We start from the raw sequence: 18,847 nt of genomic DNA on the forward strand, positions 1-18,847 counted from the left end.
GGTCTTTATTTACCATGGTCTCCTATTCCTTGTTCTCCCTCTCTGTTCTTGATCCAGCTGGGATCTCCTGCTCTCTTTCCCTCGAACCTCGCCGTTCATTGCTCCCACTCATGTCCAGGATGTTCATGTAGATCTCAGCCATTTCTCCATCATTGGGCGATCCTCGTGTCTTTCTTGGGGTCCTGTTTTCCAGGTAGCCTCACTGGTGATGTGAGTAGCAGTCCAGTCATCCTTGTTCCACATCTAGTATCCTCCTATGAGTGAGTACATACTATATTTGTCTTTCTGAGTCTGGGTTACCTCACTCAGGATGATTTTTTCTAGATCCATTCATTTGCCTGCAAACCTCATGACGTCATTGTTTTTCTCTGCTGAGAAGTATTCCGTTGTGTATATGTGGCACAATTTATTTATCCATTCTTCAGTTGAAGGGCATCTAGGTTGCTGAAATGTGATTTTAATTGTATGTTAATAAATAAAGTTGCCCAGGGGTCAGAGCTATTAGAGCCATAGCAAAAGCTGGCCTATGGTGGTGCATACCTTTAATCCCAGCACTTGGTAGGCAGAGATAGGTAGATCTCTATGTGTTCAAGGATACAGACAACATTGGAGACACATGCCTTTAATCTCAATACCATAGAAGACCTGGAGGGCTGTACATACAGGCAGTGACAAGGCAGTCATGTGTTTGGGTTTACAACCAATGAGAAGGCAGAACAGAAAGTCTATATAAAGACAAACAGACAGGAAGTAGGTCTCTTTCAGGGAGGTCTCTTGGCTAAAGAGGTTAGCTGCAGCAGGCAGGTAAGGATTTTATCTCTGATCCATTGGCTTTCTTCTTTGCATTGGTTACGTGTTTCTTGTTTAATAAAACGGTTGGTTACCTCTACAAGGAAGGGAAACTGTGGGTGGGATTTATTGTATGAGAGGAGAATCTATTTTCTTTCCTTTTGGGGGGAGCTCTTTTTCACATTTTTATTGGGGGGCAACAAGGAAGGGTCCTCATCCATCAGTGGGATTATTTTCTGGGTTCTTCAGCCTTTCCAGGCATGGGCCCTGAGGGTCCTGGGAGTGGCTGGGTACATTAGGCATGTTCCCATTATCTTGCACAGGCACTGGGTAGTTGTAGGATGGGTGAGGCCTGGTTGATCAAAACTGCATACTTGCTCTAAGGGCTGATTATGTGCATAATCATAGCAAGGCCCCGACAACACCATCACTGACTCCTTGACCTAGGCATGTTGAAGGCAGAGAGTCTCCTGGCTATCTTGGTCTTTGCCAAGAAGAATCTAGTTTCAATAAAAATAAGTAAAATAAAATGACATATTCCCTCATAATGTCTGTAAGAATTTTATTTTCATTTTTGTTCTTCTTAATTTTCATGGCTGGTATCAGAAAAGAAACTGGTTATTTTAACCTTCATATGGAAACGAACTGTTGCAGGAATTTCGGGGAAGCTGAATTTTATCTAGTCCCCAATGTGAGCACCATCATTTTTTTGCAGCCTTTGACAAGTTAATACCCACTTTTATGGTGATGTCTATAAATTGCTCAGGATGTATCCCTGTAAAATTCCTCTTGCATTTGGGGCTTCCAGTGAACATCTGTTATCAACTGTTGGCCAAAAGCTGTGTTGACCACTGTCCAGTGCACAGGGGCCTCTGGGTCAAAAGGGGTGTACTGTCTTTAACTGCACAGAGCTGGTCATACAATTGGTTCAGGGACTCATCAGAGCACTGAGTGACTTTTCAAATTTTGACCAAGATTGTGATTCCACAATCTCCATTCTGAACTCTTCCAGCCTGACTTTCATCATTCTTAGAAGTGCCTGGAGGACCTCTGGTGTGTTGGGGTTACATTTGGGACACTTATCAGGAAGGAAGGTGTCGGCAAATCACTTCAGGTTACTAGTGTTTGGGATGCTTGAATAATCAGCCAGGCAGGTGCTGCCTAGTAGACCCTACACTCTTTCCTCTGGAGGTAAAAAGGGCAATCAGGAGCTGTTGGCAGTTGTCCCAAGTAAGTTAGTGGCTGTGCATAATGGTAGACATGAGGAAGAGTGCTGTTGTTTGATTTTTCTACTCTTTTGGGGGCCCCACCACCCATTTCCCACATAACTACAGAGAGGCTTTTCTTACTTTTAAATGCCCTGCCATAGCTTGAGTTGTTTCTAGCCAGTTTTTGTTAACTTAAATTATCCCATCTACCTATTCCCTCTGGGCTTTTTTCTTTTCTTCTGTATATCTTATTCTCACTCTTACTCCATGGCTGGCTGGTTGACTGGGTGGCTAGGCCCCTGGCTCCCCTCCTTGTTCTCTTGGTCTTTCTTCCTTTTCTCCAAGATTTTCTCCTTCTATTTATTCTCTCTGCCTGCCAGCCCCCGCCTATCCTTTCTCCTGCCTAGTTATTGGCCGGTCAGCTTTTTATTAGACCACCAGGTGTTTTAGATAGGCACAGTAACACAGCTTCACAGTTAAAACAAATGCAACATAAACAAAAGTAACACAACTCAAAATAATATTCTACAACACTGGATCATAACTTGTGGCTGCTCTAAGTATGGTGGGGTGTGATGTCACTAGTTCAGGAAATCAGTAGTGGTGAATGCCTGATAAATATAATGAACTGGGTCTGGTCTGAGAATCCTGTCCTCCTGGAGGTTGGCTGGCCATGGAGTTTGACACCACAGGCACAGGGCACTCAATGGCTGGTCACTGGGAAGCCTTCAGGGGCCTGGACCTTAAGCATACTGAGGTGGAGGATACCCTCCAGCGGTCTGTGGAAAAGGGGCCAATGGCAGCTGTGGCATGAGCCATCAGACAGGAAGTCAGGATACAAAGCAGACATTGGCACTTCGTTCTGAATTCTTATCGTGGGGATGGCCACCCTCAGAAGGAGGGGTAGATGGTGGAAGTTCCAAATCCTCATCCTCTAACTGGAAGATAGGTGGCTTTTTCAGGGTTGAAACTCCTCTTAGAGATCAGGACGGCAGTGGATACCCAAGAGGCATGGAATTGAACTCTGTCTTGTGGGTAGAGCGCCAGACTACACCAGGTATTGATGTAAGGAAACTGGTCCAGGTGGCCTGGCTCTCCAGTGCAGGCATCCTTCACTCTGCAGATCTTGGAAAGGTCCAGGATTCCTTCTAAAGGGCAGGAAATGTCGAAGGAGGGCCAGTTAACTTCACAGAAGGTCCTCCTCAGTATAGGAAGGACTTTGGGGGGGGTGCCACCTCTCAGACTACTAAAAGTGTACTCTCATCTTTCTGTTAGAAGTAGACCAGGGTCTGGTCTTTCATTTCTCTGCACTTGCATGTTTGGTATACTATCACAGGAAGAGGATCCACAAATAAAGACTATGTTTAACAAATGGAATAGCTAGTAGGAAATAAAAGATTCTGTAAAGAAAAAAACTTTGGAAAGGCATAGAGAGACTCAAGCTAGAAGGCAAGCTGTAATGTCAAATATAACCTGGTCACATTCACCTGCTCAGTCCTGGAACCTTGAGTTAAATCCTTTGCTTCTCCATGCTGCTTAATGGCCCACTTGGCCACTGGCAACACTGAAGCACTCTTGCTTATAGAAAATGATGCATTTACCCTAAGGGCAGGGTTATTTCTTTGGTAAAATCATGTTCCAATAGGGCATGGTTTTGAATTAACAAGGTACCTTCCTAAAATGAGTTCATGTTCCTAATGAAATCACCAGGATGTTTAAAAGAAGAGTCATAGTTAATATCTTTAGATTACATGCTCATTTTGTTTTATTAACCCAGAGCCTTCGAAATAATAGTGAATTACAAGGCTTGGTCAATTTACATTTCCACTGGGATCATTGATACTGCTCTCCAAGAACACTGTGGTTGAATGCTGTCCACAGCAACCACATTCACGATGTCATACAATCCCGGAGTATAATCAGTAGGCTTCTGGAGGGAATCCACAGTAAAAAAGACACAGGATTCCACCACACCAGTTTTTCCATCAGTACTGGTAACACAGACCTATCAAGAGAAATGAGGGCAATGAGTATGGAGAAGCATAACCCACCACAGATGGCCCTCAACAACCCCTTGGCTCTACTCAGCAGGTCCTTCAACCCATCACTGATTCTCATCCTTGACACACAGGGAATGCCTGGGTATTATATTAACACAATGAGTCACCATCCCACATCACTCCTATTAAAGCAGAGAAATAAGACAAACATTGGGTGACTTATTAAAGGATGTGTCCTTCAGGCTACTCAATATGACACCACAGTCTATCTCATGTGATGAGAAGACATGCCCTTCATGAAACCCAATGTGGCTTCACACTCTGTCTCCTGTGTGATGGGAAGACATGGTCTTCATGCTACACAAAGTGGCCTCACCCTCTATCTCCTACGTGATGAGAAGAAATGATCTTCATGCTACCCAAAATGGCTCCATATCTATCTCCTGCGTGATGAGAAGACATGGTCTTCATGCTACACAATGTGGCCTCACACTCTGTCCCCTGTGTAATGAGAACACATGCCCTTTAGGCTACCCCACATGGCTCCTCACTCTATCTCCTGCATGATGAGAAGACATGATCTTCATGCTACACAATGTGGCCTCACATTCTATCTCCTGCGTGATGAGAAGACATGCCCTTCATGCTACCCAACATGGCTCAACACTCTATCTCCTGTGATGAGAAGACATGATCTTCTTGCTACACAATGTGGCCTCACACTCTGTCTCCTGTGATGAGAAGAGATGATCTTCATGCTACACAATGTGGCTCCACACTCTATCTCCTGTGATGAGAAGACATGATCTTCATGCTACACAATGTGATTTCACACTCTACCTCCATGAGTTTACATCTTATTCTCAGGCTGTACTAGACAATGTCTTACCCATCCTTATAAGCAGGCTGAACACCTCAAACCCAGTGCACTCACAGTTTCCCCACAATGGCCTCAAGGCCAAGACGCTTTTGAACTGTTTTTCACAGAACACCCTAACGTCAAGTAAAGCACAAAAGCTAGGAGTTAACAATGTGTATATTCTACATTATTTTCTGCTTATTTCCTTTTCAATCAGTGAGTTTGTCCACTTTGGCAGGGAATATACTAGCAAACATACCAAACAAAGTCTTGGGCAAAAAAGTAACCAGGAAGGAAGAATAGGCAGCTACCTGCCCATGACAAGGGCAACATGGAAGCAAATTACCTCATCCATATTCTGGGAGCTTAAGGGGCTCACGGTGTGGATGTTCGTGTTTGACGTGCCTGTCTTCATGGAATACTCAACCAGCAACAAGTCTCCTGTGTAAGGCATGAATTCTAAAAGAACCAAGAACAATAGAATTGTAAATATTATGGCACTCAGGTCATGTCACAATACCTAAGACCCTTCATCAAGGCGATATGCTGACAAACATTTCCTGAATGCAAAGTAACTTTTCCAAATACTTACACAGACATCTCAAATATCTTCCTACAGGAAGGGACGCTTAAGGCCCTTTAAACGCTGGTTCTTCAACAATGATTTATTCACAGACATGGATAACTAAAAACTGTGACTCTCAGAGTGAAAGTTACAGATAGGAGTACTGGATTTTCTCATCAAGTGGTCATTTTGAGATCTCATTTGGGGATGGAAGTCAGGTACACAGTAGGATCACATGTTTCAACCTTGGTACATGGGCTAGGGACAAAATATGAGACCATATCTGATGGTATTCTGGAAAGAGGACACAGAAAGAAAGAGGCCTATCTGCACCTTTGCTCTGAAATGGTGGATGTATTTTCAGGATAAATCTCCTATACTTGTGACATGTTATGATTTATGATGTTTTGCATGTATCCTGATGCAGTGGCAGAAAGATTATGCCCTCAGCACTCAGAAGAGTCAGGGATGGGTTTGCTAAGGTCATGAACAATTCTTACATGCATAGTGAGTTTCAGATAACTTAGAGGAACCCTGTATGAGAAGTCAAAATAGCCAAACCAATCAATTGAGTAGTGAAAACCACATGGAAGCATGATGATGGCACTGGGGGACAGGACCGCTATGTGATACTTAAAATATTGCCCATATTCCCCATTTTAATTGTACCCCACTTTCAATTTCCAGGACATTTCACACACTCTTGCTCTTTGCTTTTAAAACTATAAATCTTACCTCCAGAAAAGAGATGGACAGGGAAAGAAGTTTCCTTGTCGATATAGATGCTGTCCTGTGTGACTGAGGTGACACACTTAATACAAAGTTCTCTGTCAAGGTCTGATTGCTCAGTACCATCAACAGGGTCAGTCATGGTTTTCACCTATAAGAGAGGGAGACGGTGGTTGAAGGGAAAAAAATTACAGGAACTTGTACAATAACCAAGGATTCCCCATGAAAACAACAGCATTTTAGCGAGTTGACCTAACAGAGTTGTAAGGGTGCTTGCAGGACATAGGACTCCTTGTCAGAGACATGGACTTTATTAGTCGTGCCAAAATAGCACTCCTGTGGCAGAAATCTTTTAAGCATCTATTGTCAAACCTAGACCATACATTTCCCATTAATGATACACCATGGACCTGAGATGATGACATCAATTGTGTCTGTGCTTGCTCCATGGATTTACAAGTGCCTTGCAACTGTGAATTTCACCCCTATGTTTAATGCTCTTACAAACTCACCTTCTGACCTTAGAAAGACCGGGCACTTGCTTTCCAGGAACTCAAAATCCAATAGTGTAAAATATGTTTAAAATATACTTCTAAATAAGGTGTAGTCATGGCTATAACTCAAATTAATTTTTAGACCGACATTGGTGGTGTAATGTCAGGAAATGGGTTTTGCAGGGTATTCGAAGGAAGAGAAATGCGTTAGCTGGGAGATGGGAGTGGAGCAGAATAAAGTTGACAGAGACAAGAACGAGCAGAACAATTTTGGAGAACAAGGAGGGAGAGCATGTTTTTCCCTATCTGGACATGTGTGCAGATGCAGGACATGAAGTGTAAGAAATGACCCCCATCACAAGAGATTGCAAAGGAAAACCAAGCCCAGGAACTTACCACACACACCAGAGCAAAGGAAAGGTGGAACTCCCTCCATTTGAACCACAGAACAAAGTGTACACCTATCACTATGATGGCAATTGCCCCCACTCACCTGTTAACTGACACTTGATGTGTTAGCCAAGGATGGACATGGACAAACAGAGGAAGTCCCTGCGTCCTCAGCTGAGCTCAGACCTTGCTGTCATAAGGCCTACTTATCTGCCTTTCCCAGCTCCTCTGATTACCCTCGGTGTCTTCATTCAGTCTATCCACTCTTGAACCTGGCAAATATTCTGTTTTTTGCCTCTGCATCTGGACATACATCTGTATTTTTTATGAAAACACCCTGGTCCACAACAATTGATAGTACAAAAGCAGCTCCTTCACTAAAGCAAGTTTCAGTTTCTGTTCTTACCAATAAAGACTGTATTTACATTTTTGAAAAATTATTTTTTTAAATTTATTTTACATCCTGACCTCAGTTTTCCCTCTCTCCTCTCCTCCCAGTCCCTCCCTCCACCTCCCCTCTGCCCTTCCCCAATTCAATCATCTGTTTCTTTTCACAAAAGGGCAGGCCTCCGACGAGTATCAACAAAACATGTCATATCTAGTTACAGTAAGACTAAGCATTTGCCCATGTAGTAAGTCTGGACAAGGAATCAGAAGAGAAAGTGGGAAATAATCTTGAACATAATGGCATAGGAGACAACTTCCTGAACAGATAACCCATCTTGCAGGCACCAAGATCAACATTTAACAAATGGGATCTTATGGAATTGAAATGTTTCTGTAAGGCAAAAGACACCATCAATAGGACAAAACAGCAGCCTACAGAATGGAAAAAGATCTTCACTAACCCCACCTCTGACAGAGGGCTGTTTTCCAAACTATACAAAGAACTCAAGAACCTAGATATCAACAAACCAAATAATCATCCAATTAAAAACATGGGGTACAGATCGAAACAGAGTTCTCAACACAAGGATCTCAAATGGCCGAGAAAAATGTAAAAAGATGTCCAATATCCTTAGTCATCAGGGAATGCAAATCAAAATGACTCTGAGATTCCATCTTACACCTGTGGGAATGACTAAGATAAAAAACACAAAGGACAGCTCATTCTGGAGAGCATGTGGTGCAAGGGGAACACTCCTCCATTGCTAGTGTAAGTGCAAACTTTCTACAGCCAGTTTGGAGGCCAGCTCCACTACCCTTGGGCATAAATCCAAACGATTCTCCATCCTACCACAAAGACACATGCTCAACTATGTTCATAGTAGCTTTATTCATAACAGCCAGAACCTAGATACAATCCAGATGTCCCTCAACTAAGGAATGGATAAAGAAAATATGGTACATTTACACTGAAAGTGATACCTGGAAAGGGAGGTGCATTTGGGGCTCAGGTAAAATCCTGGCACAAGGGAATCTCCCAAGATTCTACAAGGATGACCCCAACTAAGACTCTTAAGCAATAGCAGATAACGTAGCCTGAACTGGCCATCTTCTGTGACCAGATCGGTGCCTAGCCCAATTGTCACCAGAGAGGCTTCATCCAGCAACTTATGGAAAAACAGGTGCAGACCCACAGCCCAACATGAGGTAGAGTTCAGGGAATCCTGCAGAAGAGGAGTAGAAAGGATTGTAGGAGCCAGAGGGGTCAAGGACACCACAAGAAAACTCACAGAATCAACTAACCTGGGCTCATAGGGGCTCACAGAGACTGACCCGACAACCAGGGAGCCTGCGTGGGACTAATGTAGGCACTGTGCATGTATGTTACAGTTGTGTAGCTTGGTCCTTTTGTGGGACTCCTAACAATGGGAACCAGGGCTGTCTTCAACTCATTTACTGGCTTTTGGGATCCCACCCCATTTACATTTTATCCATCCATTTGAAACCTCCTGAAACACTGCTCAAGCCTCTTTAAACAGTTGTGCTCATCATGTAACCTGTATTTTCTGTGCATTTACATATTGATTGTGGTGTGTTATATGAAAATTAGGAATAGCAATTAAGACTGACATAAAAAAAAAAAAAAAAACCCGCCGGGCGGTGGTGGCACACGCCTTTAATCCCAGCACTCGGGATGCAGAGCCAGGTGGATCTCTGTGAGTTCGAGGCCAGCCTGGTCTACAGAGGGAGATCCAGGAAAGGTGCAAAGCTACACAGAGAAACCCTGTCTCGAAAAACCAAAACCATAAAAAAAACAACCATGTAATCTTGTCCATATTACCAAAGTAAGCAGGATTTTCTTGCAAATTGCTGCCATTAAAACTACTGTGCCTTATGAATTTATTGTTATTCAATAAATTCTGACATTGTGAAAGACACAACTGTTCACCTATGTTCCTGACAGAGTACATTAATGACATAATATTTTTGATATTTTTAAAATATTTGAAAAACAAAAAACTGTAAGTTTTAAAAAAACCAGTGGGAGAACACATTCCGATTTTCCTAGTAAATATATTCTTACAAATGTGGAGAGGTCTAGGATGGATCTATGTTTGAGAAGAACAAGAAGTGAAAATGAGAACTTTATCATTAAGATGATAATTCAAAATAAGATCAGGAGCCTGCTTCCGGTTTTCAATTTTACCATGATTTTACAATAACAGTCTTCCAGTGTTTTCCAATACTGGCAAAGGTATCTTCTGTGGCCTGCTGTTGAGACTCTCAATTGGAACAACATAAGTAAGAGTAATTTGACAATAGCCATCAATATGTAAAGAGTTGAACGGAAGTGATGATTACAGAACCCACATGGAGGCTCAGCACCTCCTCAGGCAGCAGGAACACGTGGTACACAGATGCACACGCAGGCAAAACACTCATGCACATGACATAATAAAAAGAAATCTAAAAAATTAAAGTAAATAAACACATACACTTCAATTGACATAGAAAAGAGTGTGAACAATACAGTCTTTGACATATCAATTCTTCTAGTTTGGATACTGAATAGAAAATGGCTGGCCACTATATGATGGAAGTTGCAGGATTATACAGAATCATTTCCATGTTTTTCAAATACTAAGAGAACTGATACAAAATATTTAGAAACAGAATAAGCATCACTGCATTCAAATTCTATAACATCAAATCCAATAGGCTCAGAGAAGTGGGATGTCAACTTTGACCATACATCATCATTTTCTTAATCTTTTCTTGGTGAATATTTATTTTTGCAAGAAGAGAAGTTTTAAGGTTATTAAGTTTGTGGTCTAAAAAGAAAAGCAAGGAAACCCTTTTATCTATTTTCAGCAAGAAACTGTACATCTCTAATTTTTTATTCATATTTACAATGTAATTTGATCAAAGTGTTACTAAAATGCATGATAGTATCACACTTTTCTTTTTTCCTCTTATATAATATCATGACCACAGTTTCCCCCCCTTCCTCCCCTTCCAATGAGGCCTCCATCCACTCCTTTCTCTTTTCTGAATCTTTTTGAAAAATGGGTTTTCACCATGTAACTCTGGCTGTCCTGGAACTCACTATATAGATCAGGCTGGCCTTGAACTGAGAAAATTGCCTTCCTCTCCTTCCTGAGTCCCCACCACCATTCCCATCACACACAGTGTTTTGAATGAGAATGTCCCCAAGAGACTCAAGGTGTTTGAAAACTTAATCCCTATGGAGGGACTGTTTGGGGAGGTTTAAGAGGTGTGAATTTATTGCAAGAGGTTTGAAAATGTAAAGACTAGCAACATTTCTAGTAGTGTCTCTGTGTTTTGAGACTGCATTTGAAGAGGTAAGCTCTCAACTTCCTGCTTCTGTTACCATACCTGCTGCTTGCTGCCTACCGTCCCTACCTTCCTTGATGGACTCACTCATTTTTCTAGAACCATAAGAACAAATAAACACACTTCCTTAAGTTGCTCTCATCATGGTATTTTATCACAGCAACAGAGAAGTAAATAATACACCAAGAGACTCTGGGTGAAGTCAGGCATACCTTGATTGCTTTTTGGATATGAGTTGTTTCGTTTTCTTCCACGAGAGCAATGACACTTGTCCCAGTGTTCAGTGGGACTTTGCTACACAACATGTCAGTATTGGAGAAGATAGATTCATTAATCCAGCCACAGTCGGTACACAGGGTGGTCACAATTCCTCTGACAGTCTTCAACTTGGAGATAACTATGGCACAGATAAACTAAGGTCACAATGGTTCATATCAAATGCAATCTGTCTCCACACAGAAGTCCTACTCTGAGCACCTGTGTAGATGTGAGCACATATCATCACTTCTCTGACCAGAAAAACCATTCCTGGGCCCTAAGATTGTGACCACTGAATGTCACCTCCACAGCATCTGTGGGTGGCCTGTCCCAGTAAGAGTACAAGTCCTGCTCAGGAAGCCTCTTTAAACTCCCATTATTGCTGGTACATGCCTGTCTCAGCAGCAGCAGCAGCAGCAGCAAATGCATGACCATGGCTCTAAATTCAGACCGAGCATTAAAAGATATGTGCAGATGTAAGGACATGTTTCCAAATTGTCTTTTATTCTTAATGAGCATAATGGGTAAGAAATGTTTTGGGAACTGGCTCTAGTATTTTGCTGGGACAACCGGCCACCTTCCTTTATGGTACCCTCCATATGACTGACTCTGCCTCCTGGCTTCAGAATTACTTGTGTCCATGGGAAACAAGGCCAAATTCAGTCTCCAGTGAGATGTTCCCTTTTCTGGGCAATACAAAGAGGTGTCTTGCAAGAGGAAAGGGAGAGACAGTACATCCCGCAAAGACTTGTGTCATGTGTTCTTTGAGTTGGTCCAAACCCCCTCCTGCTTTGGCCCACCAAGGGAGCTTGGGGCACAGTTCAGTGTTGGCCTAACTCTTGGGAACTCAGGGATACCCTCATGCTCAACAGCCACTCAGGATGGTGGCAGGTCCCTCCCCACCATCTCTGTCCCACTGCACCTCATGGTGGAGAGAGACCCTTTTCTGAGGAGTCTCCTTGAGTGGGGGACATGGGGACTCCAGAAGGCATACCTTCAGATTTTTCCTGTGGTGTTTTTTCAGACTCTGTCTTCCACTGAAAGATAGCTGAAATTCGCTGCCAAAGTCTCTGCATACTGGTGTCACCACCAGCCTGGGCAATGCCGAGGCTTGCGAATGAATCACTAAGCCTGATGTTATGAATCTCAGGATCTGGCCCCACTTATCTTCTCCAGCCTCTGTGAGATGGTAGTGACCAGCTAAAGGGCAGCCCTCAGGAATGACAGGGACAGGGAACCACCCTGGCTTCTGGCAGCTCCCTTCAAGCTCCCAGGGAGAGTCCACCTCTTTCAACTGCCCAGCCAATGAGAGTCAATGGGATGTTACATCACTGCCAATGAGAGGCACTGGTTGGAGACTTTTGGCCCCACCCACCCATTGTGAGTTCATCAATATGAAGGTCCCTGGAAAAATCTGCGTGTAGGTGTGCCCTTGGGGGTACTCAGTTTGGATGTAAAAGGGTCTCCTTCCTACGTTTTCGATAGAACCAGGGTTTTGTCTTAGGAGGTGTGACAGAAACCTGTGTCCCTGCTCTGACCCCCAAAATTATGCTTGATGATTAACATAAGCACTATCCACATTGTGGCATTGTTTGAATCAGTGATTGTGTGTGTGTGTGTGTGTGTGTGTGTGTGTGTGTGTGTGTGTGTGTGTGTGTTGGTCTTCTGTAATTTAAAATTTTGAGGATAGTGAAGCCTTATCTAGTTATTCTCTATCAATAAAAATCGGGAGTCAGACATTGGGGTAAGAACTTAAAAGAGCAAACAGGGGAGCTGCCACCAGTCACCTCCTACCTGTTTTGTTCCTTCCTCTAAAAGGGTCGAGTTCCTGTCTCAGCCCTGCCTTACTACTTACTGTCTCCTGTCTACAGTCCTCCAAACTTCTATGGATAATTTTGGTCAGCTAGTGTCTAGCTCTGCCCTCTGACTCTAAGCAAGCTTTATTTGTCAGAACACAATCAAAATATCACACGTTTCCCCCTTTTGTTTAAATAAAAATAGAAGTTTTTAACTAACATGGTAAAACTATATATAATAAGTACAATAACTATATACAATATATACAGGCAATAACTACATTAACAATGTCTAGTCCATTTGCATTTGACAAATTCAGAGAAAATTCTCCATTATCTATCCTATCTTGGTAAGCCTAAAGTGTTGTACCTAAATCATTTTCTATCCTAACTTGTATTACCAACCCAAAACTATCTCTTTATGTCTCTCAACCTTATTCACTTTACACCCCTTTTATGAGTTTCTTTTCTAAAATTTTTAACAAGGAAAACTATAACTATCACTATCTAGTCTTCAACTCCATCAGAGACCTGAGAAGGATATAATATTACCTGAGTAAACAGGAATTACAGAGCAAACAATTCCCAAAACTAAAGAATGACAGAAACAGCTGGCTGCTTGGACAGTCACTCGAGGTTCCTCTGCAATTTTTGGGGATCCATCTTCGGCCTACACGCCTAGAATATCTGACAGATTTTTCTGTGAAGCAGGAATTTTGAAGGACTGTCCTGCCTTGTCTTGGCAAACTTCAGCAGCCATTTTCTTTTGTGTCCTATCTGTCAAATTTGGACAGTATATGTCAGCAGTTGAGGCAAGGGCAGTTTCTTGGCCAGTTGCTAACTTTTACCACAAAGAAAATAAACCCCATATGGTGTTTCTTTGATGCCCATCATCTTCTCTGAAGTAGACTGGTGCTGCTGGGCTCAGACATGTTTCATTGTCATAAAAAAAACCCTCATGTAGCCAGGCAGTGGTGTCACCTTTAATCCTAGTCCTTGGGAGGTGGAGGCACATGGATCTCTGTGAGTTCAAAGGCAGCCTGGGCTACAGAGTGAGTTGCAGTTAAGGCTCAAAGCTACACAGAGAAATTCTGTTTTGAAAAACCAAAAAAAAAAAAAAAAACCAAAAAATAGAAACCCTCATGTTATTAAAGCATCTTGAATGCCATATTCTGTAGATCTCTGAAGTGTTTGAAGACTACTTATCTATCTAAAATATATCTCTGTTTGTCCTTGAAAACATACCTAATATGACTAAAAGTTTGTTTTTTGGTTTTTTTTTTTGGTTTTTCGAGACAGGGTTTCTTTGTGTAGTTTTGCACCTTTCCTGAAGCTCACTTGGTAGCCCAGGCTGGCCTCGAACTCACAGAGATCTGCCTGGCTCTGCCTCCCGAGTGCTGGGATTAAAGGCGTGCGCCACCAACGCCCAGCTGTCTAGAAGTTTGATTGCAATAGTTGACTATTAACCTGCATTTCTTTATTATCCTAAAAAGACTGTAATAATAACAACTTTCAATTACTGGAAATTTATATTCATTGTTAAATGAGCCGATGGTGTTTTATTCAATGTGCAGGAATAGAGGGTGGGAACTGAGGATGGGGATAGGATTGGCCAATGGCTTAAGCTAGCATGGGCTATGAGCAGAGAAGCTGAAGAGAAGAATGGGTGAGAATCCCAGGAACAGAGCTTTGGTTGCCCAGGATGTGGAGGGTATGTGCATCTGAGTCACATGCTGCTGAACCACTGAGGATGACGTTAGAACGGACAAGGTTGTTTAGGGTTAAAATCCACTGCAACTCATGTAATGTGGAGCAGTACTTAAGAAAGAGAAGCGAATACAGGCTGTCTGCTGAGGCATTAGGACTGAAGGAGGGGGCAGGGAGCAAGTAAGGGCTGGGATACTTTACCTTGTGGTCCTTAGATTGACAGGGAAAAGAAATGGCTGGTGGTTAATCGTGTGGTTTTCAACAAAATGTACTTCTAAACTTCAGTAAAAATAAAAATGTACAGATAATCTGGGCTGCCTGTAAAACCAATGCAATCAATGCAACACACACACACACACACACACACACACACACACACACACACACTTTGGCAGTCAGTAGGAGAGCTCCTTGGTCTCCATTGGAAACCATGAGAAAGATTTTCTTGGTGATTTGCTTTCCAGTTAAATATTTCCCTCTAAGGTCCAGGAGGAACTCTTTGATTCAGTCCGTCAACTTTAAGCCTGGATGGAGTCTCATGACTTCTGGAGCACAGTAGCCTCCTGCCAGCATTCCTCTTGTATTCTGGAAATTCTAAAGCCAAAGCAGACAGCATTGGTCAGGGGTTCCTGGTGAAGTCACCCCAACCAAGGGGGAAACTGTTGGGGAGACTTCCTGTGTCCAAAACAGCAGGCTGAGTGAACTCTGAGACAGTTTGTGGTGAAGTTTCCAAGTGCCCTCCCTCTCCCCTCTAGCACGCAATAGCAGAGCCCTGCTGGACCCTGTTCTCTGACCTGCTCAGATCGACATACGTGGAGGGGCTGCTGCGTTCTCCACATGCAGGGCAATTACCAGATTCCGGCAGGAAGAAAGGGAGTTGTAGAAGCCAGGGGAGACGGGGGAGAAAGGTAGACTTCATCAAGGAGGTCAGCGGTGCTACTTGAGAGTTCCACCCACCCTCTGAGAATTTATTTTCTATGAAACACATTAACAGCTGCCATTTCCATTCCTTCTCTCAGCTTTTGATGTTGGAAGGGGAAAATGATGGACATATGTCAGCACAGATCAAAGTGATGAGTCCATTTTCTGCTTCGTTCCCAGAGTTCCATTTAGCCAAAGAGTATGAAGATCTGGAACCTCCTGGTGAAGAACCCCCAGAACAGCTGTTGGCTGACACCAAGGAGCCTGAGGAAAACCAGAACCAACAGGAGATGCCAGGGACCTCCAATGAAGGACAGGAGCCTCTCAGCTCTGGAGCCCATACACAGGCTCCTCCCGATGAGAAGCCTTTCTCTCGTGAGCAGTTAGAGCTATGCTCAGCTCACCGGCAGCAATGTAATATTCACCTGGAAATTCAAACAGGAAAGGTAGCACAACAGGGTCCTAGAGATGGGCCAGGGTCGTCCCGTGGGTCAGACCGCTATGGGCCAGGGCCCTCCCGTGGGTCAGACCGCTATGGGCCAGGGTCCTCCCGTGGGTCAGACCGCTATGGGCCAGGGCCCTCCCGTGGGTCAGACCGCTATGGGCCAGGGCCCTCCCGTGGGTCAGACCGCTATGGGCAGCAGTTCATTTCCCAGAAGGATGTTCATGTGTGTGCTCTGTCCAGAAATTCATTTCCTCAGGCGGCAACTGTCAGTGAGCCAGAGGCAAACTATTTTGACCAAGAAAGACGGCAATGTAGGCTATGTAAGAGGGAGTTTATGTATACCTTGGGCCTGATAGAACATGTGAGACCTCAGGTAGTTTCCACATCTCACCAGTGCCCCTTCTGTGGGAAAACCTTTAGAGGGCAGTCACATGTTATTGCACACCAAGTGAGACACACTGATGAGAGACCATTTCCATGCAATCACTGTCTGAAAAGCTATAAACACAAATCCAGCCTGCTGAGACACTTAAAATTCCACACAAGGGAGAACCAAGCCAAGGCGAGCCAGGGTGCTCAGCGTGCCCCCCACAACGCAAGCCAGTAGATCACCCAGCTGCAAGCTTTACAGCACAACTCCCCAAGAATCTGTTCATGGAAACAGGACCAAAGAAAAGATGCTGCCTCCTAAGAGCCTTCCCCTGCACTGGGTTGTCTCAGAAGGACGGTGGTGTTTGAGCTTATTTCAGAGAGGAGGTTTGCTTTTAGCGAGATGCAAAGCCCGCCTTCCAAGGCTTACCAATACTAGGATAGTCCCCTACTCCCCACGGTCCTGCATGTGCTTTTCTGGGCCTGGTAAGATCTTGTTTGCCTTCAATACGAATATTGTTTATTCCCAAGCAGTACCCATTTCACAAATGCTGTGATAATGACATACAGATTATATGCATTCTTCATACCTTAAATGGAAAAATATTGACATGCAAGCTTGTACTGAAGTAAGTTGTTAATAGCTCTGAATGTCAAATTTTCCTTCCTAGTGGGAATGATGGTCTCAGTTAGTTTTGTTTTGCTTTGGCTAGTAGTGAACTCCAGGCCTTGCACATGCAAAGCAAACACTCTTACCACTGAGCTCCATCTCTAGCTCAGGTAAGGTTTTGCTTTTCTTTACCAGTGATGGGGAGTGAATTTAGGGCCTTGAGCTTGCAAATCACACACTACCACTGAGCTCCATTCTAGGTTAGTCAGGGTTTTGAATTCTTCAACTCTAACTGTGGTCATTCTCCATTAATTTGAGGTTATAGTTTGTCCTGTATTCATGGTCTGTGACTACACTTTTTGTTGTATTTCCTCCTCTTTGGTCCAGGAACTGACCAATGCTAAGCCTTTGCTGATAAGTTTTTGTTAATCCTGGAATTTGATTAATAAACAAGTTTCTCTTGCTGCTTTGTGTCGTTTTTGTTTTCTTGAAGACTTGTATCCTGTGGGTCAGAACAAAACCATGTGATGTGCCCTTGAGGAGGGTGGTCTGGGGACTCTGAGAGGATTTTCAGGTGTTAAATGCATGCCTGGTAGCTGGTACCCTAGCAGGATAGTGCTGTTCCTTAGGTAAAATGCTCAAGGTTTGGTTCTCCGATACGTCTGAGTACCAAGATTTTTTTCAATATCAAAAAAGAGCAGATTTTTAACATGCGATTTGCTTTTAAGCTAGCTGTAGTTTTAATACAGGACAAACTATAACCTCAAATTAATGGAGAATGGTAAGCACCAAAGGCTCAATTTTGGACCTAGAAGGAGCCTGTCCTCTAAAGCTAGTCATCTAATGCCCAGCCTCAGGAGCCCATCCTTGCCTTTCATCCCCAATGTGGAGGGAACTGTGGTATTTTCTAAGGAGTTTGCAGTCGGAGCCTCCGGAGTTAGCAGGGCTTGCTGCTCAGCTTACCAAGTTGTTCATCTGGAACAAGGGAAAGGTGGGAAAATCAGTGCCCTGATGGCTCAAAGCAAGTCTCGAACATTGTTGCATTCTGCCCCCTGGTGTCCGAAGTCCCTGCTGCACTCTGAAGGGAAAGGCATTCATTCCTCCAGGAAGCTCCAGGCAGTTGAGTTGCATTCCTCTGTTTGCTGTCAGACCTAAGCCCAGGGCCTGGACTGGCTATTCTTAAGTAGAAGCAGGCTCACACTCCAGGCCCCACTTCCTGCTTCCGTCTAAGATCTCTGCAACAATGAGACTCTCTTTAGCTTTGATGCTGAGAGGTGTCAGCCCCATTTCTCACATGTTATCCGGTCCAACGGGCAGTTACAAGAATTTCCTTCTTGCATCTGGTTGTTTACCAATTGTGTGGTCAGAGAGAATACCTCAGATGTCTAGCCTGGGCTAGGTTCACATGGATAAGGACAGGGAACGTTAAGATAAGGCATGAATATGTGTTCAATGTCTGTCTTTAACTGATGTCGAATGCTGAACACAAGAACCGTGATTGGTGAGGTGACTTCAAAGATTAAAATACGAGGTCCATCAAGAAAGCCAAGGGCTGCCTGCTGGCCCTGAGAATAACCTGAATCTAACCAGGACTGGCCTTTATAGAATGTGTTCCTCCATGTCTTTTCCACTATGACCCCATCCTAAGAAGTGAGGTGTGGCGACAGGAGGCAAAGAAAGACAGGAGGTGGATGAGAGCTGGTCAGTGGCCATGTTCTGGGATGCTTGTCTACCCTGTGACTTCAGGATTTTAGCATCACCTGTGAAGCAAAGAAGCCTTCGCAGTACACAAGGCAGGAAGAGGGAAGGATGGCTGTGCCTCCGTCTTCAGGGTTTACATTGTAAAGCTGAAACATGCTGTAACAACCCATGTCTTCCTGACATTTATCAAATTAGTGTCCATGGAATCTGTCAGTTTCTTTCCTGGGATAGTTTTAGACATGGGTGGAAATGCTTTTCTCTCAGC

The 18,847-nt window shown here is 43.6% G+C and overlaps 1 protein-coding gene across 1 annotated transcript; it reads right to left on the bottom strand.

Annotated features, from left to right (window-relative positions):
- Positions 1–3,738: 3,738 nt before the first annotated feature.
- Positions 3,739–7,172, bottom strand: LOC102909890 (cancer/testis antigen 55-like). The gene is made up of 3 exons (XM_006996088.4): positions 6,157–7,172; positions 5,203–5,315; positions 3,739–4,002 (listed from the first exon to the last, which is right to left on the bottom strand). Exons 1-3 carry the CDS (start codon positions 6,290–6,292, stop codon positions 3,814–3,816), a joined length of 438 nt encoding a protein of 145 aa, XP_006996150.3. The 5' UTR covers positions 6,293–7,172; the 3' UTR covers positions 3,739–3,813.
- Between the last annotated feature and the right edge of the window lie 11,675 nt (positions 7,173–18,847).

The sequence above is a fragment of the Peromyscus maniculatus genome, chromosome X, assembly GCF_049852395.1.
Source record: "Peromyscus maniculatus bairdii isolate BWxNUB_F1_BW_parent chromosome X, HU_Pman_BW_mat_3.1, whole genome shotgun sequence".
Taxonomy (NCBI): Eukaryota; Metazoa; Chordata; class Mammalia; order Rodentia; family Cricetidae; genus Peromyscus; species Peromyscus maniculatus.